Here is a 25,022-nt window from a genome sequence, read left to right as displayed (position 1 = left end):
GAGCCCAATTCCTTGATCTGTAAAATTAGGATGATAATAATTACCCCATAATGTTGAAGAGTAGGTAAAATAGTTTCCAAAAGCACCTAGCATAGTACTTTAGGAGGCTGTCACTAAATCACTATCATTATCATTGTAGAATTTACTTACATCCTACTGTATGAGGTGATTTCCTCACTGCAGGGAGGTGGTCTAACCTTGTTTGCAAGTGTAGACCCATATTCAGAAAATATAGTGACATCCCTGCCACTGATCAATGACCAACAAAGCCACACTACTGAGTTCAGTTCTGCTGGGTTACTAACTCCAGGTTGTTGCCCTTGGGGGTCTGAAATGGTAGGACTGAGAGGCTTTTCTCCATCTCCCAGGCCCTGGATCCCCCCTGCCCCCACCCCTGCATGCCATCTGGGACACCTTTGGTGCTCCTTCACAAACTCCACAAGCTCCTCTTCTGTGTAGGGTTTGTCAGGGATGGCAATGGGCTCGTCCATAAATGGCTCATAGAAGTCAACCTCATTCATCTTCAAGGACAATTTCTTTGCAACCTGTAACAGAAGTAAGACAATAGTTTCCTTGAACACTAGTCTAGAGTAGCAATGGGTTGTCCAGCTACAAGTGTGTGTGTTCTCTGCAAAAGACATGAAAGTGTATGCATGGTTTTAACTTAAACATTGAAATGATAGGAACTCATCACCTAACTCATTGGTCCACCTGGCTGGACTGATCTCCTTTTGTGATCAAAGGACAGATAGAAAAAAACTTCTCTGGCAAATGAGATCCAATCAGGGCCAGAGAGCAGTCAGAATGAAAGGTAGGAAATTTAATTCCACCATCACCATCACTCTACTGTATTTGCCAAGGGCTGGAGGAGGAAGCAAATGTCCACAGATCATGTTCAGTGTCCTGGGATGTATGGATTTCATTGAATCAGTTTTGATAGAACAGGCAATTGACAGAAACCATTTAAAGCATACAGGTACTCAGAATCAGAGGCCAACCCAGTAATCTGTCCTCGATCAGCTCATAAACCCTAATTGCTATTTTGGTTGAAGCATTGGCCCAAGGGTTGTCTCTCAGTCCTGGGCTTGTTTTATGGTTTCTCAGGCTCTGGGAACTGCCTGGTTAGTTACCTGTCAGAAGGTGACCCACTATCCTGGTTTGTCCAGAGTGGAGAGGTTTCCCAGGATTCAGACTTTCAGTGCTAACACTGGGATAGTACCCAGCAAGCTGGGATGAGTTGCTCACCCTTTACCAAATAAAAAGCATGGGGAGCCAGCCCATAGCCTGGGAGCCATCTGCGCTCTTCATTAACGTGGCCACACGGTCTGGTCAGGGCAGAATGCTTGCTGTGTTCGCCTGCAGAGCTGCTGAACTCTCATCTCCTTTTGTGAAATGATTTGAGAGGCCTGGAATGTGCAACACTCTGTAGAAAACCAAATGCCATTCTTTTCTAGTTCAAAGCTGTGGTCCAAGAAAGCACAGGGATGAACAGTGGTTCCCCTGAAAGTAAAGAGGAATTGCCTAAGAGTTGACACCCTGTGGTGGTAACCAACAGTGCGGAGGCCCAGGGCAGCCGTGACTAATTGGGGACGGGGAGGAACTAGGTGTTACATAAGCTATTACACAAGGAGGTCCATTCTGAGCACACACTGGTATCCCTATGGCTTTTGTCGTCAATAGCTATTCATTCCAGGTCACTATATTCCAAAAGACATTTCTTAAGGACTTAAGGAAAGAAATACCAACATCCTACTCAGAGCTAACGAAAACAAGCTGTGTTAAGAGCCGCAGTCAAAGAGATTTAATGGTCATGTTGATTCTGTTTTAAAGGACAAGAAGGTGTGGGGAATTTTTCTTACTTTTTTCCCTCTTCAGTGGGGTGGGGGTGAGGAGTGTGGTTGGAGGAAGGGAGGAAAGAGCAACTCTACAACCACTGTTTGGGTTTACACACAGTTCTTCACAAATCTGGGCCCATCATAGAATGGGCTTGAAAATGACATTGGATTCTGGTTTTCTGAGTTCACTTGCTACATATTTTAGGAACCAGGAAACTCTGCTTATATGAAGTAGGAAGTGAGCAGATGAGCAAAAACTAATAATAGCAAACATATGGAGGGCTTACTATGTGCCAGGCACTGCTGCAAAGTGTTTTCAGTTGATTACTTTATGAATCCCCACTTTGTATGAGGTAAGAACTATTATTATACTTATTTTACAAATGACGAACATGAGGCACAATTTGAATACGCAATTTGTCAAGCAGAGTATTCTCAACTAACAATTTGCCTCCATTCCAACTTTCCTTTCATCTGAAAATTACCTTCTCCTTGACACTGTACAGAAAGGAATTTATGTCCCTTTAAGTATTGCCTTGACACTGCACATGTCATAGTGAGAGGTTTCCTTCTTCCTCTTGTAACATGATCTCATCAGTTCATCCCTAGCACAGTCTGCTAGAACGAAGGCTTCCTGAAGGTGAAAAGGAGCTCATCAGACCCTCCATTGAGGTAAGCAGTGGAGACGCACCTATGCACGTGAGTGTGCATGTGTATATGTGTGCGTATGTTAGGGTCTGTAGTATTAAGACCATGAATGTAAAGTTGGATTATGATGTTCATAAGTTTAAGTCTTTGGAACCCTGAGCAAAATTTTCCAGAGACCTGTTCACTATATCCCCATTCGCTACCATAGAATTTCCTCATTTTGAATCTCAGAGAATTCTTTTCTTCCATTCTTTTAATTGTATCTTGGATAGTAAAGACTGAAGGAGATTTGATTGATTGAGGCATTGATTCTTTCATTCCTTCAATAAATATTTAGTGGGGTCTACTATATCCAAGGTTCTGTTCTGGGAGGAGACCTGTTTCATGGATGGTAAGAATGGATTTTGCAATTAAAAACTCAAGAGGTCCATATAATGAATTCTTTTGTACTTTAAAAAAAAATAGTTGGAATGGAGTATGCCAAAGAAAAGAAGGTTACAAAGTACAATTTTTTTGACACCTGCATGTGTATGAATTTTGATAACAGATGTTTTTCTACAAGTTAGCAAGCCATTTTGGTTGTTGCAGATGAAACCAACTCAATGAATGTAGGCCTTCTCAACATCTGTCTTGCCCATCAACTTTGTTTAGAGAATCACAGCTTCTTTTGGCCCAATATGGTTCAAAAACTGATTTTGCTTCTCACTGTTCACTCCGAGAAAAGAACAGGCCAGTGGGAGATAGCATGAGATGATTAGAACTGACATTTTTCAGGCTGTGTGGTGCCATAGAGTGGACACCATCCTTAGCCCTCTGACTCTTGCTCCGTTTGCTTCAGGGAGGTTAGGCCCTTGTGTGGCTTGATGTAGGATCAAGAGCCATAGATCAGTGCTGGTCCCAAACCTGTGTGCCAGGTAAAATCTCTCAGGGAGCTTTTAGAAAAATGCTTATTTCCGGGCCTGGTCGCAATGCTAGAAAAATCCAAATTTCCAAGATGGGACTCAAGAATCCTTGCTTTTAAAAACTTCTTGGGGCATACCAATATGGACATTGGTTGGAAACTACTAAACTCCCAAATCTACATCAGCGGCCCTGATATCTCATCCTCTTTACAGTTCTCCAACTCATATAATACATTTAATATAATATATTTATTGGTTTGTTTACTTACTTTCTGTCTTCCCGTCTTTTCCTTTCCCAGACCTTCCCCACCACTCCCATATACTAAACTCTAAATTCTACAAGGATAGGAATCTGTTTTGCTCAATGTTGTGTCCCTGGCATCTGGAAGAGCGCCTGGCACGTAACAGGCACTCAATAAATGCTTGCTAAGTGAGTGAATGAATCAATAAATGAAAGATCCTTCCAGTTGAATGTCTTCCCAGCTTGTAGAGATTAGAGCTCATCACCCCATCTTATGTTCCTATGTATAGATTCTTCTTCCTAGATTTCCTAATGTTTTCAGTAGCTTTACAATCTTTGCTGTCTTGAAGCAGAGACTTGCCATCTTAAGTTATTTGTGTGTCTTCTCTCGTCTTTCTCCCCTTCATCTCAACAGTGGCCAGGTCCTCTAGTCATCTCAACCTCTGCCAGTCAGTTTTTCATCTTTGGGACTGTATTAGGGTTTCCTGGGCCCTCGCCTCTCCTGACTTCAAACGTCTATAAAGCACCTCCCCTTCCCCAGGTCCCTCTGGGATTTCCTAGGATGTGTCTCACAACCAGGTCCTTCCACCCACCTCTTCTGCTTTAGCACCCGCTGCTGGACACCACTGAGGCTTGGACTGGGGTCAGCCCATGCCTTCTGGACCCAACCATTTCCCCCACTCCGCAACTGATAAGTGCAAGTTCTCAAGTCTCAAATGGCATGATCCGGTCTGCTCAGTGAAACAGATCTTCCTTCTGTGTTCTGTATAGAGGTAGAGAGTGCATCTTTCTCTTTATAAATGTTATAAAATCCCACAAGGCTGTATGAACAAGGGCACTTATGACTCAATGTCTTACAGAGTTTTTAGTGAAGAGTCTTCTGAGTTTTTAATTATAGCCTGACCTCACCTTCTTCATGGGCCACAGATATGAAGCCATATGGTTGGGCTGGGAGGCACATCTAAAAACAGACACTACCCTGAACTCAGCATTGGACCACCCTTCTAAGAACTGAGGCTTTCTTGCTTGGCCTGACTTGCCTGCCTGACTCTCTCTTTCCTCAGATGAGTTCCTACCCAGGAGCCACCTTATTCACTCCTGGCTCATCATAACCAAACGCCAGCGATGAATTTACGTTAGGCTTCTCTGGACCTCCCCTTCTCTACTAATATCCCCTCCCAACCTCCATCCTCCTGGGCTTAGATGACTGCCTCTTCTTAACAATAGTACTGGCTAACATTTACTGAATGCTTACTATGTGCCAGGTGGCAGCTAATCATTTGACATGTAGTGTTTCTTTCTCTGGAGTGCAGTAGTACAGAGCAGTTGACTCTGAAGTCAGGCTGACCTACTCACTATGTGACCCTGAGCAAATCACAAATCACTTCATCTCTTGGTGCCTTGGTTTCAGCTTCTGTAGACTGAGAATCCTAATCCTTCTTATACAGGGGTGTTGAGAGGATTAAATGAGAAAACCTATGTAAAGCTCTTAGCACAAAGCTTGACACATAAAAAGTACTTAATAAATGATAGTTATTATTCCCTTTGATGTTCTTGTTCAAGCTCTCTCCCAACTCTAATCCAAACGATTAGGGTAAACTTTCTTCAAGTTTAGATTACATTACTTAGATTATAGAGCTCTCTTCTGGATTATAGGCTTGTAGACTGGGGTCAGATCCATAGAAGTGGTTATGTCTATATATTTAATGCAATCTCTTTTCATCATACTCCTTTCCTGCTCCAGCATCTACAAGCTTCCTCTTGTTTTTCACAGAAAACTTGAACTCCTCATAGTATCAAGGCCCATGAGAACTGTTCATCAATGCCTTACTCCTCAGTAGGAGTAACTTTTACCTTTTTTACTTTCAACTTTTATCATCTGAATTTGACCAGGACTTAGTTTGTCCTAGATTTATTTGTTCTAGTAAATGTTGTGATTTAGGGCTTTAGTTGGGGTAAGTATGTGTAAGTGGGTGTGGATGTAAGTTTGAATGTATGTGTACTGGGAGTGTTATATATGTGTGGGTGTGAGTGTGATTGTGTGAGGAGGTATGTGTTACACTTGTATGTTGTGTGAGTGTGTGTATTGTGTGTGGTTATATGGGTGTTGTGTATGTGTGTTCTGTGTGTGTTGTGTAGATGTGAGTATGAATGTGGGTGTGTGGGTGTGCACCCTGAATCTCAAGGGCAGATACAGAGTCTTCTACTTAATGGTGTGGTACAGAAGAAAGGGCATGAGTTTTAGGTAAAGATTGTCCTAAACTGTGATCTCAGCACTACTACTAATTCGTTGGAGAGTTTGGATACTACTTAACCTTTCTAAATCTCTTTTCTCATCTGAGAAACAGGGTATTTTACTTTTCAGAGTTGTTTTGGAGTTGTTTAAAGGCTTAGAAATAGTATAGATGCAATATATCAAATTGTGCCCAACACACAGAAAATACTCAATAAGTAGCCATTTTAGTAGTAACTGGAGCCAGAGTAGAGTACTCCAACCTTAGTAGACCCCAAATAAATTACCCATTGATTCAAGATCCCTCTATCTCTGCTGTTCTTTGGCTTAAAAAAGAACTTGCCACATCCAGAAAATATAGATCCATTGAATTATAGACAAGTACATCAATAGCTTCTCCTGAGGATGAAAGTAACTTTCTGAAGCACCAGGGCTTCACATGGTCAGTGCTCCTCCCCACTCCATCCCACATCCTAACCCAGTAGAGGGGGAAGTATGCAACCCCAGGAAGGCAGAGGATGGCCCTAAACAAAAAGGAAGCAGTGACCAGTGTCTTGGCACACTCGGGGCTCACACACTTCCCATTCTTAGTGTTAAAGGTGATAAAGAGTGGTTCATCTCTCTTTATTGGATGCTTTCAGAAATACCCTTATATAGCTTCTGAATTAATCATCTTCATAATCATCTCTTATTCACTGCCATATTTACTGCCATATTTCTAACACTTCTGGAGAAAGTATTAATGGATAGAGGATGGTTAATGTGGCCAAAAGAAAAGTGGTGGGAATTTCAATCTTTAAAGCGGTTAAAGTGGGGTTTCATAGGTACTTACCCCTTTGTCGAAAGTAGCAAAAAATTTGATGTACGGCTGGAAATGTTCAGCTGCCTCTTCAAAAGCCTTGTAATCTAAGAGGAAGAAGATAAAAGGGAGAGACATTTTCAAGATACACACTGCATCAAAAATTTCTCTTTTTAAATAACACAGAGAAAGTGGGAAACCAATTAATTCTGATTGGATAGTTATTTAGTAGCCATTATTTAGATAGATAATTATTTAATAGTATTTTAAACCCCAAGGAATTTGGACTGAATGGCATTCTATCACCCCAAAGAGGAACTCTTTAACACACTTTTATGTGTTTTAGGAAATTGGTGACAGAAAGGAGAAAACAGAGGAAATGAAGAGAGGACGAGGGAGAGAAAAACCAAAAGAAATTTTTTCACTCAAACTCACTGCTAGTTACGTGTGCCCTCTAAAGAGTACTGCTGTATAAGTGAGCACTGGGTAAGAAGAAAACTCACTTAGTATGCAAAGCAACTCAATCAAAAATGACATCACAGAAGAATTTTAAACTTCTTAACAGGAGTACTTCTTTGGGTAACTCCTAGTTTTTCTTTCCCTCTTTTTGTTTTCTTTTTCCATTCTGATCTCCTGAGAGATGACTTAAAATTAACCAAGCCCAGCGACGTCCCTGGTGGTCCAGTGGTAAAGACTCTGCCTCGCAATGTAGGGGACATGGGTTCAATCCCTGGTCAGGGGACTAAGATCCCACATGACGCAGGGCAACTAAACTCACTCGCCACAACTACTGAGCTCGCACACCTCAGCTAGAGACCTCATGCCCCAAACTACAGATCCCACGCACTCTGGAACCCACACACCGCAACTACAGAGCCCATGCACCCTGGAGCCTGTGTGCCACAACTAGAGAAGAGAAAACCCGCACACCACAGCTAGAGAGAAGCCCGTGCACCACAACGAAGAGCCCAAGTGCCACAACAAAGATCCTGCATGCCGCAACTAAGATCCGATGCAGACAAAAAAAAAAAAAAAATTAACCAAGCCCTTGCTTGATTCTGGCCCCAAACTTGAATCTAAACTGGTCAAGATAAGCATGAGACCACATGAGTGTGGCCATGCTGTGCCTCACTACACCTAGACAGTTATTGTTTGGTAAAGACATTTGTATTCCTCTCTGATATGTGAGGGTGATGGTAATGGTGGTGGTGTTGGTGGTTGTTCTGCATAAAGTCTATAATCCTGAGAGTCAATGATCCTATGATTCATTCTTAACAAGATTCCCTTTCTTTCCATTTCATGGAATTTCATATCCCTTAATCATCAGAGGCATAAGCTTTAGCTAGAATCCCAGGAGCAGGCAGAATTTTCTAATATTCAATGAAAAACATTTCAAGAATCATGCTGACTCAGGGGACACCAAGACGAGTAAGACAAGGACACTGATCTCAAAGGCTCACAGCCAAGGAGGGTTATGGGCCCTTAAAGAACCACAATGCAAGAGATAGCTGCTAGAATAGAGGAAAGCATAATAAGCACAGGCGAGACAGGGGTTGAAAATTTTACAAGAACAGCTGTACAAACTGATACACGTTTACACAAACTCATTCCTCATAAAAGTAGTTGGGTCATCAGAAAATATATCATAAAACCTGAGAGCTGGAATAGAAGATTAGGTGGAGGGGAAGAAGGTGGGTGAGAGATTTGGAGAATGAACAGAGAGAAAGTGGGAGAGTATAGAAAGTGGAGTGGTTATAGCCGTACCTAGGTTATTTACGTCTCTCTAAGGCAGCAGTGGGCTCCATCAGAATCCTCTGTCCCCTCTTCCCAGACCCCCTGTTCCAGGTGAACCTCTCCCCGCTTCCATGAACTCCTATCCTCATAGAAAGAATGGCCCTGATCTGTGTCCAGAGATCTCTCTTCTTCACTTGAGGAGCCAATCTACATCCCTTTTAAGATGAAGAAGGGTAGAGAAAGGTAATTCGCCAAGTTGGTGCTTCAAACTGTGGTTGAGCCTTTAGCCTTGCCCAAACAACAGCTGTCTTCCAGAAAACCCGGTCTATTCTTCTGCTCTATTTGATCTCATGTGATTCCCTAGATATTTCCTGCCCTCGCTTCCTGTTTTTTGTTTGTTTGTTTGTTTTTTGTTTTTGTTTTGTTTTGTTTTGTTTTGATTAATTTTTATTGGAGTATAGTTGCTTTACAAAGTTGTGTTAGTTTCTGCTGTACAGCGAAGTGAATCAGCTATACATATACATATATCCCCTCTTTTTTGGATTTCCTTCCCATTTAGGTCACTACAGAACACTGAATAGAGTGCCCTGTGCCATACAGTAGATTCTCGTCAGTTACCTATTTTATACATAGTAGTGTATATATGTCAGTCTCAATCTCCCAATTCATCCCACCACCCCACTTCCCTCCTGGTATCCATACGTCTGTTCTCTACATCTGTGTCTCTACTTCTGCTTTGCAAATAAGTTCATCTGTATCATTTTTCTAGATTCCACATATAAGCGATATTATACAATATTTCCTCTTTCCCCTCTGGAATGGGCTCCCGAATATCCAGCCTTCAACCTCCAGCTGATTGGAGACGTGTCTTAGCATTTTCTCACCTTTCTTGCCCATCCCTCCGGGTTTTCCGTACTGGCTATTGACCCTTTAGCTCCACATTTCCCCCAGTTTGGCATTCTTAACCATCAGCTGAGTTCCCCTAGGAAGTTCTTGTCATGCTCTCTCAACGCTAGCATCCACAGCTACATGCTCAAGCTGGAGATGGACTTTCATGCCCAACCTCCCTGGAAGATGTAGCCTCCCAGTTCTTCCAGGTCCTTTCTAATCTGGTACCAAATCTCTTAGACATCCTTTTCTGCTAAGACTATTCCAGTCTACTTATGTTTTAAATCCTTGCAGTTTCTCCACTGTCTCTCCATTGTTCTTGCTCTATAGAAAAGCTTGGGACCATTTGCAAAGCCAATGCCTTCTGTGCCATTAAACTTTCTTGACCAATCAATCACCCTCAAACTACAGCAGAAATATAGGACTCTCAACAACTGCTTTCCTGGGTGCCTTATCCACTCCTAGCTTCCCCACTCACTGACCTTGGCCTCTTTTGAAAGGTAAGAAGAAAAAGACAGAGAGATGGGGATGCCTAGTAGAACATCCTGATGCTTTCAGCCAGTGTGTGATGGCCACGGGTACGTTACAAGGAGCTTGATAGACATAAATTTTTTTGGTGATAAATCTTTCTAGATGTTTTCTACAGCCATTCAGATTTTACGGTAGTTAATATTATATTAATATTAATAATAAATAAAAAATTAATAATAAAATTAATAAAAACAATGGCTCCCTCTATAAATGTTCTGTTTCAATAACAATTATTTTGTGCCTAAAACTAGCAAGCATCACAGCGAGAGAGACGCTGCTCCCCTGTCTTCCCCACTGGATCTTCTCAGTGTGATTGTTACTTTAGTCCAAGCTTGTTTATCATCAGTGAAGTTTTTAGGTTTGTGAGACTCCAGTGGTTCAGTGTATGAGCATTAAAGTCAGATGTCTGGGGTGTAAATCCTGGCTCCACCGTTTATTTGCTAGCTGTGTGATACTGGGTGAGTTCACTCAACCTTTCTGTTCCTTCATTTCCTCATCATTAAAATGCTGATAATAATGGTAACTGCCTAACAGGTTAGTTGTGAGAATGAAACTAAGGCGTCTACAGAAAGCTCCTTGCATGGGCCCTGGCATAGGATATATGTTAGTTAAATGGAGCTATTATTGTTATTCATTTAGGGTGGGAGAAGGTAGAAACTGGAAGATGTGTTTTGTTTTGTTTTGTTTTTTGCCACACCGAGTGGCCTGTGGGATCTAAGTTCCCCCACCAGGGATCGAATCCTGGCCCTCGGCAGTGAGAGCGCAGATTTCTAATCACTGAACCACCAGGGAATTCCCTGGAAGATATACTTCTTATCCCAATCTTGGCCTCGTCTCCCTCCCTATATGCTATCCTGAGCTTAATGGAGGAAGAGAGAGAAACAGAAGGATGGAAATGGATAGACACAATTGAGGGGGTCGGGGAAGGCAGAAAAGGATTAAGGGACATAGAAGGAAGTGAAATGAAGGGGAGAAAGTGGAAGGGGTCAGGAGAAGCACCCCGGAGGAGTCAGCATCTGTATAGGAATGTGAAAATTGAAATAAAGTCACCTAAAGAACTTGGTTGAAACTCCCTGGCTAGGCTCCTTCCCGCAAACACACCCTTAAGGAGGGTGAATAGAGGCTTTTATGTAGCAAATGAGAAGACAGTTGGGTCATGGGAGAGAGAAAATAGGTGGGTTGTTGATGAGATGACTAAGGATGCCAGTTGGCCGATGGGGTACAGAAACGGCTATACAAATAATTTCAAAATATTTTGGAGTTTCCAGAAATAGTCACGAGCGGCCCTTATTTGCACCTCCCACACGTACAAATGCTACCAGATTCTGTTTCATAGTTATGCCCGCTCCTTCTAACACTGTCTCTCTCTCCAAGGCTCAGACACCAGAAAAAGCCTTAACTCATATAGGGCCCTTGTGACGAAAGCAGTTTAAAAAAATGTCCTCAAGTAGTTGGCCTTTCTGGTTCCTTCTCTTCCTGACTCCCACTCGCTACGCCAATCACCCCTGTGTGGGCTGTGGTGATGTCTGATATGTTTCTCTGCCCACCCCAAAGCTGGCCACAAAGCTTTCAAAGGGAGTGTACCAAAGGGCGTGGCTGTGACTTTGCAGGCAGCCTTGGTGGTCAGGGGGGTTGGCCAGCAGTCTTTCACATTGTGCTGTAGCTCCCAAGCCCATCCCTACCCAGATTTTCCTCTAATGTTGTCCAAGTAACTGAGAAGCTCTCCAACTGCTGACCACAGGAGCTGCCGATGTCAGAGAGACAGCCCACTCTCTGCCCCATCTGGGGAGAGAATCCCACGGGTTGGTGGGCAGGTGGAAAAGGTGGAGGAAGGGCTTTTCTCTCTTCTGTCAAATACTCGGCCCCCTTCAAGGTCAGTGAACAAGGCCCAACCTTAATGTTCTTTCAGCTCCCCTGCCTGTTTTGCATAATTTCTGCTCGTTTGTTCCATTCCATAGGGTGCAAGGAAGATTCTCCCTCTATTCTACCCAGCACATAATGTGCTAATGGCTCATCTTCTTTCTGAATAATCTAACACACCTTGTTGGGAAAAGAGCCTTTAGAGTGACAGGCTGGGGCTGACAGACAACTTACATTCTGAGTCTTCACTCTTGAAAAAGCCGATGAGTTTGATATGGTCCTCAATGCGCTCAAAGGCTTGGACTTCCAGTTTGCTGTTGATGATCTCCACTGGGTCTTCAATGAGCTGGAATGCCACACACACGACACAAAAGGCGTTCAAATAAGAGAACTTTTCCCTCCCCACAGGGGAAATCAGGAACATGTACAGCGTGCTTGGGGGGGAAGTTGTGGACTAGGTCCTGGTGCCTCAACGTCCATCCCACCTTCCCCCGTGAGCACAGTTCTTTCCTTAGAGGAACTGACCTTACCTCAAGGGGTAGGTTGATCGGTCTGGGGGCAACTCCATTTCTCTTGCCGGTTATTGATTCAGGAATGGCATGTGACCCAATTCTGGCCAATGAATCTCCAGGGTAGATAAGCCTGAAGGCCTGGGGAAAGTTCTACTTTCCTTTAAAGAGAGCAATGGGAGGCCAGATTTTCCCCCCTCTCAGTGGATATGAATGAGGGAATGTGATATATCAGCTCCTGTTTCTGGCTATCTTATAATCAACTTGAGAACAGTCAGCCTGAGGACAAAGCCAACACACCGAAAAGAGCATTATCTGTGATTTACAGAGAAAAATGGAGCTACAGCCCTGATTGATCAAGCCTAAAATCTGCCCTCGTCCTGGTCTTCCATTTGTGTGGGTCAATGACGCTGCTTATTCTTTAAGGTACTTGCATCTAAAAGCCCCCTCCTGGTTGATGGAGCCAGAGCAGGGCCATTGGGCCCACAGTCGTCCTGTTGCCTCCCTCAGCTTTTTTGAGGGCTTATAGGTAGGTATGGGTTAGCCAGAGGGCCAAGCAGAGCCTACGCGCACTTTTTTGTAGGAAGTAACCTTCAACTTACTTCCGACCCTGTCTCTGGGTTTCTGAGGCAGTGGGGAAAAGGCAATAGGCCGCTGTATTCTAGCTGGTAGATAAGGAATCACCAGTATGGATGTTCTTTATCTGCACAGGCACCTGTGTTCAAAAGAACTTGACTTCACAGCTGTTACTGAAAGTGTGAGTTTAGCTATGGAAAAATGTTTTTATAATGTTTGTTCCTCTGTTTGCCTGAGCACGTGGACCCCAGGGTGTTGGACCTCCACGGCTGAGAGGGAGTGTGATATTGGGTGGCTCATTAGCCCTGCCTCTTTTTATCCTGCCTGAGGGGTCACTCAGCAGACTGTTACTCCTCTCTCTACCCCGTCTTCCAGGGACTACCCAACTCTCTCTCCTACACTTTTCTTCAGAAGCCCTGGAACAAAGCCAAGGGGATTCTGGGGATGTTTGTGTATAATTGCTAAGAGAATTAACATCTTACTACTACACAGTCCCGATTTGTGACCCTCTGGTCACTAATAAAACAGTTTCTGAGGTGATTGAAGGGCCAGCTTCCCAGTAGACGTAGATATTGCCGTGATACAGGCACGCTTTAGTTTTTCGTGAAGCTTGAGTAGTCTTTCTTAGACCAGGTCAGATTATCCACCTTCTCTGTTCTTACTTTGGGGTTTTACTTCCCCCTGTATTTGAACCCAAACAGCGCCATACAGGGCCACTGTGCATAAATGCTTACGTCCAAGAGAAACTCCACCAAGACATCAGCTGCAAACTCGCCATCAAACTCAATTGTGCGATCACCCTTAAGGACATACAGACTTCCTTCTTCATCAAAACCTAAGAAAAACAAAGAGTTCCCCAGATAAAGTCATTCCGATGTAGGAAGAGCCATCCTATTGGCCACGGTCTGGCTCAGGGTCCCTGGGTGACATGGGGTCAGGCTCAGTGGAACTAGCATGAACCCTAGGATCAGTACCCTTGCAGTCACACCTCTGAAGGGCTCCCAGGGTGGAAACTCAAAATGAAATAGTCAAGAACCGAAAATCTAATCTTCACTCCACCACTGCTTTAATTTTCCAAAAGTATTGCTGACCCCATTCTCCTTATCAAAAAGTTTTCATGCCCACTGCCTACCTGGCTTTTTAGCCTGGCATTCAAGCCCTTCCACAACCTAGTGCCAGCCCTAGCCTTTACATCCTCCCTTGGGTGGACCCGTGCTCCCTTGAGAATGGCGCTCCTCATCCCTGTGCAACTCCCTTGGCTTTTTGCCCAAGAGCTGCTGTGAAAGGGGACATGAAGGAAAAATCACAGCACGTGATTCTCTGCACAGATGTTCTCCTTGGGCCTAGAGTGACCTTCACCACCACCACCCCTTGCCCATCTCGGTCAAATCCTTTAGGTCTCAGCTTACGACCCATTTTTCCAGAGAAGGCCGTCCCATCTCTCTTGCCATTATGGATCTGCTCTCAGCCCCATTTAGAGGTATTCACTATAACAGCGAGCCCTCTATAAGGGTAGAGCTGCTGTCCTCTTGGGATCCCAGCGCCTTGAATGGAGTCTGGACACACTGGGCTCCCCATAAATGTTTGCAGCCAGAATGAACAGCTTGCTTTTCTATTGTAGCTGAATTCTGCACATCTTTTCCCAGTCTGCTGATAATGCTGCAAGGGCAGGTTCTTCATCTTCTTTCCTACCCTCCATCACTCTCAGCGTAATGCTGTGTACTTTCACAAATGCTTGCTGGAGAACTGCATTTCCCCCCCGCCCAGGAACAACGCTAAATAACTGAGGCTGGCCTTAAGTCCAACTGCATGGCATGCTTAATTCCTTAGATATTGTTTTCAAACTCTCGGATTAGCTGAAGGATGCCTTCTCCAGATGAACTCTTCTGCAGAACCTCTAGGAAAGGGAGGTTGGCCCACTGCCCACCGTGTCCCAGGGCATTTCTGAAGAACCCCTGGCACGCCATGGAGCACCGTTTGTAAATCTAAAGGAGCAATGGGCCAGGTATCCCTGAAGCAGGCAGTGACTGATCACAAAGGGTGCCATGGGGAACCTCAGCCAGTGCCCTGCTGTTAGATTTTTCTCTGAGTGAAACCAGTTAGGAGGTTGTTGCACCAGTCCAGAGACCAAACTCAGGCACATGGAAACGGGGATGGAGATCAAGGAGCGGGTTCACAAAATACAACTGTCCTGTAAACTCCGAGGATTGAATAGTCAGAAAGAACCCGCCCCATTTCATTTAGAGGTTCATTTAGACATTTAAAGGTTCATGTAGACATTTATACCCCCATCACATTCTCCATGGGGAGGATATCCATCAGTCCATTCTTATGAATATTTACCCAGCTTGTCCTCCCTAAATCTTTAGATTTCTGGAACACCAGCGTTTTCCTCTAACTAAATTTACTGGAAATTCTCCCAAATCCAACTTCTCATTAAAACAGTGGGAAGGGAGAAGACTAGGGTATCAAGAGGCGCTGGACAGAACTCATCAACTTGCTTTTGACTAGGGAAAGAGTTGAACATTCTTTGCTCCCCTGCTCAAGGGAAAAAAAAAACTTCTTAATTTGTCTCCAGGGAAAGAGATACCCCAGGCATTCTTAATAATTCATTATCATTTTATAGTCATGAGTTCTTCCTTGTATCTAACCTAAATATTGTCTCTTACAATTTATATCTTTCTTTAAAAAAGCTGTTCTTGAAAATAAAATAGGAAACAGTTGTTTGAAATTCTCTAAGATAATGCACTTTCGTGTGCCTGAAGGTATTTACTGAACCACCACTAATCTTTTTTATCCTGTGCTTACTACTCCAAATCCAATTAACCTTTCTTCAAAGGTCCTGTTTTATAACCTCCTGCTCTCTTTTAATAGCCATCCTTCACTGGTCATGCAGAAAAAGTGAAATGGGCAATACATGTCTGGGGGTGTTTGCAACCCAGCGGAGTAACCTATATTCTCTCTCCTTGGGATTAGAGGTGTAAGAATCTTAAAGCACACTCGCACTTAACCATGACATATTGACACAAGAGATTACAACTTGCACTGTGCAGTTGCTTGCTTAACTATACCTCATCTAAATCCTCCCTTTCATCCTTGGTGACAATGCCCAGCTGGGCTTTGGACTTAAATTTAGAAACCACTGGGCCCTAGAGTCACTACTATTAATGACATTCTTTGTTGGCTGCTTCAGCCAAGAGGTCAGGAAATAATAGGTGATGGAAAAAGAGATTTGATCTCCCTCAAAGAGATCACCATGTCAGTGAGACAGAGAGGTTAGCCTTTTTTTTTTTTTAATTGACGTATATTTGATTTACAATGTTGTGTTAGTTTCATATGTACAGCAAAGTGATTCAGTTATACATACATATATATTTGGTTTTTTTAGATTCTTTTCGCATATAGGTTATTACAGAATATTGAGTATAGTTCCCTGTGCTATACAGTAGGTCCTTGCTGTTTATCTATTTTATGTATAGTAGTGTGTATATGTTACTTCCAAATTCCTAATTTATACTTCCCACCCGCCATCGAGAAGCTAGCCTTTTAACATGCTCTAGAAGCTGGAAATAAAGGTTTGAATATTTAGTGTCCATTTCTCCAGGAAGAAACCCTCTTCCTTGTACTGATACAAAGATATATTAGATGACTAATGTGAAATTATTTAATTCAGGCCTGTATTTACTTTTGTGAGACTCTTCCCCAAGCCAAGACTAAGGTATGCAGGATCATTTTAAATTTATTTAAAAATAGTCTAGTTATCATGCAAGAAAAAATGACTGTACTTTTTCTTTTGCAAGACACATTTGTTTCTTCATGCTATATCTCAAAGAAAATCCCACTTACCCAGTTTCTTGGCAAGCTTGGCTTCTTTCTTTGCATCCACCATCACAAAGCCTATATCTTTATGTTCCAGGACTTGGGCCACAAGCTGAAGGGAGAGACAAGTAGGAGAGTAAATGAATCAAGATCAGAAAGACTGTAGAAAATACCATGGGATACTATTTTGATATGTTGACAAGAGGATTTTCCTCCATACTTCCTGTTACTCTGTGACCAGTTCAAGCAGCAACGTGGGGATTCTATGCTTATGCCCCCAGGGTAAGGATGATTCAGTAGAATTCTGAGAAGGAGAGAAAAGTGTGAGGACCAGATCTAAGATATAAGATTTGGAAGACCTTGTCGCACACCCTTCTCTGCCCTCAGGGTAGATAAAATTTGAATTGGGAGAGAGCAGGATCAGAAAGGAAGCAAAGAGTTACTAGATACCCACAGATACCTAACATGGGGCCTGGAGCCCATCGCAGCTACCAAATGAACCTTGGGTTCGGTGGGGTCACAAGAGACGCCAGATAGGCTGAGGGACCTTAGGACAAAGGAGACCTGTGACCCCAGTACCCAGGACAGTCCTCAAGTCCCTCCACCCCGTGGGCTTGAGGAGTAAGAATACCCATTGAGTGTATCTGGTAGAAAGACCTGAGGCAGCCTCTGAAGTTTTCCTGCTTCCAGTTGAGAGGAAGAACTATCAGAGTACCTGGGTGGAAGTATAGCCCCGAAGGTGAAGAGGATGTAACAGTGTCAGGTGGACAGATGGCTGTAAACTACTCTGGGTGGACACCAGCCTAGATGATGACACCAAGCACAAGACTGGCATCGTGTTAAGCTCCCTGAAACTTAGATATAAGGAAGTAGGGAGACCCTCAGTTGCCTGAGATCTAATTCCTGCCATCTGGCTGACTGGAAGCTTAAAATAGAATAGAGTGGAGAAGCTACCAAAAAGATCATGTAATACTAATATTACATTTCTTTATTTACAATTTAAAAAAAAATAATTGTAGATTAACATGCAGTTGTAAGAAATAATACTGAGAGATCCCTCGTACATTTTACCCAGTTTGCCCCAAAGTAACATCTTGGAAAACTATAATACAGTATCGAAACTGGATATTGGCATTTATACAGTAAAGATACAGAACATTTCCAAAACCAAGAGGATCCCTCATGTTGTCCTTTTATAGTCACATCCACTTGCTTCCCCCTTCATCCCTTCCCTAACCCTTGGCAACCACACCTTCATCTCTTCCCTCACCTTTGGCAACCACTAATCTGTTCCCCATTTCTTTTCATTTCAAGAATGTTATATAAGTTGAATCATATAATATGTAACCTTTTGGGTTTGTCTTTTTTTACTCATCATATTTCTCTGGAGATTCATCCAGATTCTTGTGTATATTAATAGATCATTCTTTTGTATTACTGAGCAGTATTTCCGTGGTACCGAGGTACCACAGTTTCTTCAATTATTCTCCCATTGGAGGACATCTGGGCTGTTTCAAGTTTTTGGTTATTATGAATAAAGCTGCTATAAACATTCATGTACAGGTTTTTGTGCGAAGGTTAGTATTAATTTCTTTACGATAAATACTCAGGGGTGAAATTGCTGGGTTGTATCATAATTGCATAGTTTTTAAAGAAAGTGCTGATTGTTTTCCTGAGTGGCTGTACCACTTTACATTCCCAACAGCAGTGTAGTGATGAGAGATCCAGTTTTTCTGCATCCTTACCAACATTTGGTGTTGTCACTAATTTTTATTTTAGCCGTTCTAATAGATGTGTGGTGATCTCTCATTACAGTTTTAATGCATTTCCCTAATGGCTAATGATGATGAACTTATTTGCCATCAGTATGCTCTCTTCCATGAAATACCTGTTCACATCTCTTGTCTATTTTCCAAATAGATTATTTTTTGATAGTTGAGTTTTGAGAGCTCTTTAAATATTAGTCCTTTGTTGGATATGTGGTTTACAAATATTTTCTCCGACTCTGTAGCTTATCTTTTCATCCTCCTAATAGGGTCTTTCACAGAACAAAAGTTTTTAATTTTGATGAAGTCATATTTATCAGTATTTCCATTTATGGATTGTGCTTTTGGTGTTAAGTCTAAGAACTCTTTTTTTTTTTTTAATTATTAGCACCTTTTTAAATTATTATTTATTTATTTATTTATTTATTTGGCTGTGTTGGGTCTTCGTTTCTGTGCGAGGGCTTCCTCTAGTTGCGGCAAGCAGGGGCCACTCTTCATTGCAGTGCACGGGCCTCTCACTATTGTGGCCTCTCTTGTTGCGGAGCACAGGCTCCAGACGCGCAGGCTCAGTAGTTGTGGCTCACGGGCCCAGTTGCTCCGCGGCATGTGGGATCTTCCCAGACCAGGGCTCGAACCCGTGTCCCCTGCATTGGCAGGCAGATTCTCAACCACTGTGCCACTAGGGAAGCCCAAATCTAAGAACTCTTTGCCTAATCCCGTATCCTGAAATTTTTTTCCAATTTTTTCCTAAAAGTTTTAGAGTTATTTTTTTGTTTGTTTGTTTTGTTTTGTTTCCCGTGGCTTTCAGGATCTTAGTTCCCTGACCAGGGATTAAACCTGGGCCACGGCAGTGAAAGTGCCGAGTCCTAACCACTAGCCTGCCAGGGAACTCCCTAAAAGTTTTAGAGTTTTAATTTTACATTTAAGTCCATGATCTACTTTGAGGGCTGTGTGTGGTGTGCTTTTAACCAATGGATGTCCAACTGTTCCAGCACCATTTGTTGAAAGGGCCGTCTCCTGCTGTAACTTATCTGAGGGTTTTCTTTGCCTCTTCATTCTTCCCTCCTTGACCTTCTCATATGCTCCCTGTCCTCTTTCTTCAGGCGGTTTTCTCTTCTTTCTTAGGTTTTGGCTGAGACTAGGAAAGGCTTAGGATGAAAGAAATCATCACTGTTTATATTATGACTCATCCTGAGCGTCCCTGTAATGCTTAAACAGGTCTGTCTTTCTGCAAAGTCACTTGGCTTTAGTCTATTGCATTCAATTCATTAGACAAGGTTATTATTATTATTTTCTTAATAAATTTATTTATTTATTTATTTTTGGCTGTGTTGGGTCTTCGTTTCTGTGCATGGGCTTTCTCCAGTTGCGGCGAGTGGGGGCCACTCTTCATCGCGGTGCGCAGGCCTCTCTGTCGCGGCCTCTCCCGTTGCGGAGCACAGGCTCCAGACGTGCAGGCTCAGTAGCTGTGGCTCACGGGCCTAGTTGCTCCGTGGCATGTGGGATCTTCCCAGACCAGGGCTCGAACCCGTGTCCCCTGCATTGGCAGGCAGATTCTCAACCACTGCGCCACCAGGGAAGCCCAAGACAAGGTTATTTTTGAATGAGTTTTCTGGTTTTCAGTGTAAGCCACTCTGTCCTATTTAGTGCTATCAAAACATTAACTTAAATATTCCCTTTCTATCATTAAAAATTAATGATGATGAGACCTGATGGCTTTGTGATATTAGTAAGTTTCCCAACTCCTAAAGCATGAGCCTCTAACAGTGGTTCTTAAACTTCTGTGTGCATAAGAATCCCCTGGAGCACTGGTTAAAATGGGGTTTCCTGGGCTTCAGCATCAGAAAGTAGAGAATAGAGCTAGGGTGGAGCTCAAGTATCTACATTTTCACAAACCACACTACCAAGCCCTATGATTCTGACGCAGCAGATCCTGTACCACACTCTGGACAACACTGCTATAAATGCTTGTCAGTTCATCCAAAAGTGCTGTGACATAATATTTTCCAACTGTGACCCGTGGGCCATGCTTAGCCCTGTTGGCCACTTCATCTTAAGTGTAGGAGAGAAATATTAATAATAGTAAGAATATTAGAGATTAATTATGAAAATTAAACAGAGAATTTAACTCTGACCTCTCCTAGACACACATCACCCATTTTATTGGTTTCTTAGGTAGATGCCAATGTGTGCCTTTCCTAGGCTTGTAAAGCATGCCCTTCTCATTACCTTATTGATATTTATATGTGACATTTGAAGATATATGAGTGGAAGGTGCTAGCTCAGGCAAACTCAGTTCTGTTTTTCTGCTTTTCTGTTTAAGCACAGCCAATTATTGTCCTAGGCACGGATGGATAGACAGAGCTGGCAGTCACAGATGGGCCAGGAACCTGTGCTAGCTAAAACCTGCCCACCTTCTCCTTGGTACCCTTACACACAATCCCTGTGGTGTCCTGTCACTCTCGCCTCCCACCGCGATTAGGCCCAAAGCCTGCCCACTTGAGCTCTGTCATCACTTCCATCAGCCCTAGCAAGCACCCTTCTTGGGCCTCGGCCAAGGGTGGCCAGGGCTGGCAGCTACCCAAGAGAGAGCAGTGAGATGGATGGGGGAGAAGGGCTGTGGCGAAAGACTGGGAACTTCTGGGCTGACTCCTAACGTGACCATTCTCTCCAGGACCAAGAACCCCTGCTGGGCTGATCAGACACTGTCTGCCTCTCCCACTTGGTTTCATCTCCAGCTATGCTCTGGTCCTAGATTTCCAGCTCATAGTTTCCATTCTCCATTCTCTTGCACCACAATCCCACTGGGCTCTCTCCAGTTGCTGCCAGCCTGGCCTTGGCTGCAAAGCCCAGCTCCAGACTCATCTTTGACTCCAGCCTCCTTTTTGTGAATCCCAATAGCCCATTACAGGGACACAGCACTCTGGCACTTATTTGCAATCATTAGGGTTCTGTATTGTGCATCTTTCCTCCCTAAGGAGAAAAAGCCCATTTTGTGCTTCTTTTGTATCTCATATAGTTCCTTAGAGACACTCAGCATACTTTGGATGAATGAATGGACTGGGCCAAGTACTTCAAAAGTTTAAGAGACTTTTGAGCCAAAGGGCAAAGAGGAAATTGTCACCAATGACAGTGATTAAAATTTACAACCATGAGGAGGAGAAAAGATAGAGTCAATATGTTTCCTAAATTCCCAGAAAACTGGAATACTCTTTTCAGATTGGACTCCAGTTTTCTCCTGTTGACTTATAATCTTTCCCCTGCTGGTTTTGTCTGTTTGGTTGGTTGGTTGGTTGGTTGTTTACTTCTCGGATGGTCTTGCCTCTTATCCTAGAGAATGGAGTTGTCTCATCAGTTGGTACATGCAGCCACTGGGCATTGGTGCAGTGCTCATTCTTTCCAAGAACATTAGGATTTGCTTTCACCATTGCTGATTCTTTTGAGTACAAAAATAACTTTATATTAAAAAAGTTATATTAAATAATATGCATAACTCAGTAGTAAAAATGTGGATATTCATAGTATGTCCTTTCTCTATTTTTTAAATAAATTTATTTATTTTATTTATTTATTATTTTTTGGCTGCATTGGGTCTTCGTTGCTGTGCGTGGGCTTTCTCTAGTTGTGGCGAGCAGGGACTACTCTTTGCTGCGGCTCGCGGGCTTCTCATTGTGGTGGCTTCTCTTGTTGTGGAGCACAGTCTCTAGGCATGCAGGCTCAGTAGTTGTGGCGCACGGGCTTAGTTGCTCCTCAGCATGTGGGATCTTCCCGGACCAGGGCTCCAACCCGTGTCCCCTGCATTGGCAGGCGGATTCTCAACCACTGCGCCACCAGGGAAGCCCCCTGTCCTTTCTCTTTTTAAATTTTGCATTGTATAGGTATTTATTGTACCATTGTTACCTCTGTAATGATGTGGTAGAAATAGATCTCAGCTTTAAATGAATAAATGACCCAGGAATAGTATATCCTAGTGGTTAAGAGTACACAGCTTGGCATCAGAGACCTGGATTCCTGACTTGGTCATAAGTGCTGTCACTCTGCTGTAAAATATGGACAATACCAATATCTATTTCATAAGGCTGTTTTGAAGAAGATTAAATGAGATAATGTGTAAAGTTCATGACAGTTTTTGGCATGCAGTAAGTGCTTAATAAGTGTTATATTTTCTTCTTACTATTATGACAGCTGGATAGGGTTCTGAACCTTGTACTAATTCAGAAATACCAAAGCCTAACGTATTGGGATGGAAAAAGAACAATAATTATTAATTGAGGGCCTACTGTAATCAAGGTTCCATACTAAACAAAAGTGTGAGACACATTCCAGAGTCAAGGACCTTGTGATTTCATTAGGGAGGAAACTAATGAAAAATTAGCTGATAAGTGTTAAAGGACTAGGACAGAAAATAAGGGCTATGCAAGAGAGCTCGTGGGCAGGGAGGTCAAATCATACAGAGCTTCATAAGCTATGATAAGGAGTATAGATTTAACTTCCATGCACTCAAGATGAAATCCAAAATCCCTAACATAGCCAACGAGGCCCTGCCCGGTTTGGCCTGCCTGCCTCTCCAGCTTCATTTGGGGCCACTCTGCCTCTTACTTAACACACTCGTCCTCGGCTCCTCAAAACAGCAAGTTCTTTCCTGAATTGGGAGGTCTTTGCACAGGATCACCTCGTTCAGCTCCCATGTCCTAGGCCAAGACATGGGCCGCAGCTGCCCACAGGGATACCTGGTTGTATTCACACAAAGACACTCAACATGCTCTGCTTCTGTGCATGCCCTTCCCTCTTTCTAAAAGATCTTTCCCTCCACTCTTTGCCAACTCCTACTTCTCCTTGAAGCCTGCACATAAATGTCAGTTGCTCAAAAGGCATTTCCTGATGCCCAGTCTGAATTGGGTGCCCTTTCTACACTTGTCCATAGTGCTTTGTGCTTTGCCTTCACAGCCCTTTCTCAGTTTGTAAGTACACGTTCACTTATACGAGCATTTGTCTATCAACTATCCACGTGCGAGCCTGTAAGCTCCATGTCCTTGTTTGCTTTTCTCCATATACTAACTCCAGCACCCGGTACAGTACCTGAGCAGAGGAGAGCTCAAAAAATATTAGTTTATTAAATAAATGAATGGAAGAAAGAGGAGAGACCAGCTAGACCTTGAAAGAGGAGGAGTGTCTGGATAGGCAGAGGAGAGCAGCAAAGACATCCAAGGAAGAAAAAGTGGCAGAAATAGGTGAAGGTTTGGAGGGGCAAATGCACAGTGTGAGTGTAAGAGAAGAGGCTTCTGTCCTCAAGCAGAGGGCTTCTCAGGGGAGCTGAAAGGCGTAGTGTGTTTAAGGCATGTTTGTTAGAAAAAGAGCACGTAGGACTTGGAATATTAGGACTAGCAGTTCCGATTTGGGAGATGTTTGTGTTGAAGAACAATATGGCTAATTTGAGTTCAGGGAGGGTTGATCTAAGGGCATAGACCAGACAGATAGAAAGGAGAGTAGAAGCGAAGGTGACCAGTTGGGAGACTGAGTGGGAGAAGACTGGTCTCCAGCTAAGGCAGCACATGAAGTAACTTGTGAGGTAATGTTAGAGGCTGAGAATCATTCAGACCTGGTAACTATTTCATGACCTTGGAGAAGCTGGGGGGAACCAAGGAGAGGAGGAGGCAAGATGATTCCAGGGTCTCCAGCCAGGGAACGGAGTGAAGGGCAAACAGAGATGTCAGGAGGGCATGCCAGAACCACGAGCCAGCTTCTCAGCTTGGATTTAGATGCAATGAGTTCATGACCACGGAAATCCAGCCAAGAGCTGGAGGTGCCAACCTGGAGCTTGGGGGAGAGGTCCTGAAGGCACTGTGCAAGTGAGGGGTGAAGGAGTGAGGAGAGTGTACAAGAAAACCACAGGGTCCAGGACTGGCCGCCTTGTAGAAGGTGAGAAAAGGAGGCTGTGTGGAGGCCGAGAGGTCTGTGGGAGAAGTAGGAGGCCAAGGAACACAGTCTCGTGACTCCAAAGTCATGAGAAGCTTGAGAACGAGCAGGTGATCAGATCAAATGTTGCGGGGAGTCACAGAGATGGGACCACTGTGAGGTCTCTCCTTTCAGGATGGTAAGACATGGGTGACCTTTAGCGAGGAGCTGGGACAGAAGCCAAAGCAGTGAGAGTGTGGCCGATGAGTGGGTGGCAAGGACACATTAGAGCAGGTGTGGATCACTTGGTCAAAAAGTTTACCACGAAGGGAAGGGGATACTAACACAACAGTGCCAGGGGACACGTTCCCTTTGGCCTCAGAGGACAGGGCATGCAAGATGCCCTCTCTATCTATCTGTGTCCCTCCAAGTCCAGTCCCTTTGTGGGACATCTCAGCCCTAAACCAGGGACGGACAGGAAGAAAGATACATTTGTACCACTTCCCAAGAATGGTCTTCCTGGAGGAGAAAGACTGATTTGCTTCATGGTCAGAGGAAGCTGGGGAGGCGTGCGGTAGCAGAGACAAGGGAGTGTTTACTTATTAAAGGGAGCTGAGGGGGGTTACTTTCTGCAGGGTCAAGAATCTGAAAAAAATCAAGGGATGAGAAATTTGGGGGAGAATGTCACAGATCTTTGCTCCAAGTGAATGTCCCTCAGGCCAGTCATTAAAAATACCCTGGCTGCAACCCTGCTCTTTCCATGTAAGCCAAGAGCCAAACGGCTCT

General features: G+C 43.5%; 1 protein-coding gene across 1 annotated transcript in view; it reads right to left on the bottom strand.

Annotated features, from left to right (window-relative positions):
• The window catches only part of CASQ2 (calsequestrin 2), a 61,331-nt gene that overhangs the window by 22,613 nt on the left and 13,696 nt on the right, over positions 1–25,022 (bottom strand). Inside the window, exons 2-6 of the mRNA XM_082459522.1 lie at positions 16,603–16,687; positions 13,491–13,591; positions 11,906–12,017; positions 6,692–6,765; positions 415–545 (exon numbers count right to left, since the gene is read on the bottom strand). Of these exons, the coding sequence (XP_082315648.1) occupies positions 415–545; positions 6,692–6,765; positions 11,906–12,017; positions 13,491–13,591; positions 16,603–16,687 (503 nt within the window). The remainder of the gene's footprint in view (positions 1–414; positions 546–6,691; positions 6,766–11,905; positions 12,018–13,490; positions 13,592–16,602; positions 16,688–25,022) is intronic.

Source organism: Balaenoptera physalus (assembly GCF_965194825.1).
Source record: "Balaenoptera physalus genome assembly, chromosome: 1".
Taxonomy (NCBI): domain Eukaryota; kingdom Metazoa; phylum Chordata; class Mammalia; order Artiodactyla; family Balaenopteridae; genus Balaenoptera; species Balaenoptera physalus.
The sequence above is the reverse complement of the archived record's forward strand: the minus strand, read 5'-3'. Positions and strand labels throughout refer to the sequence as shown.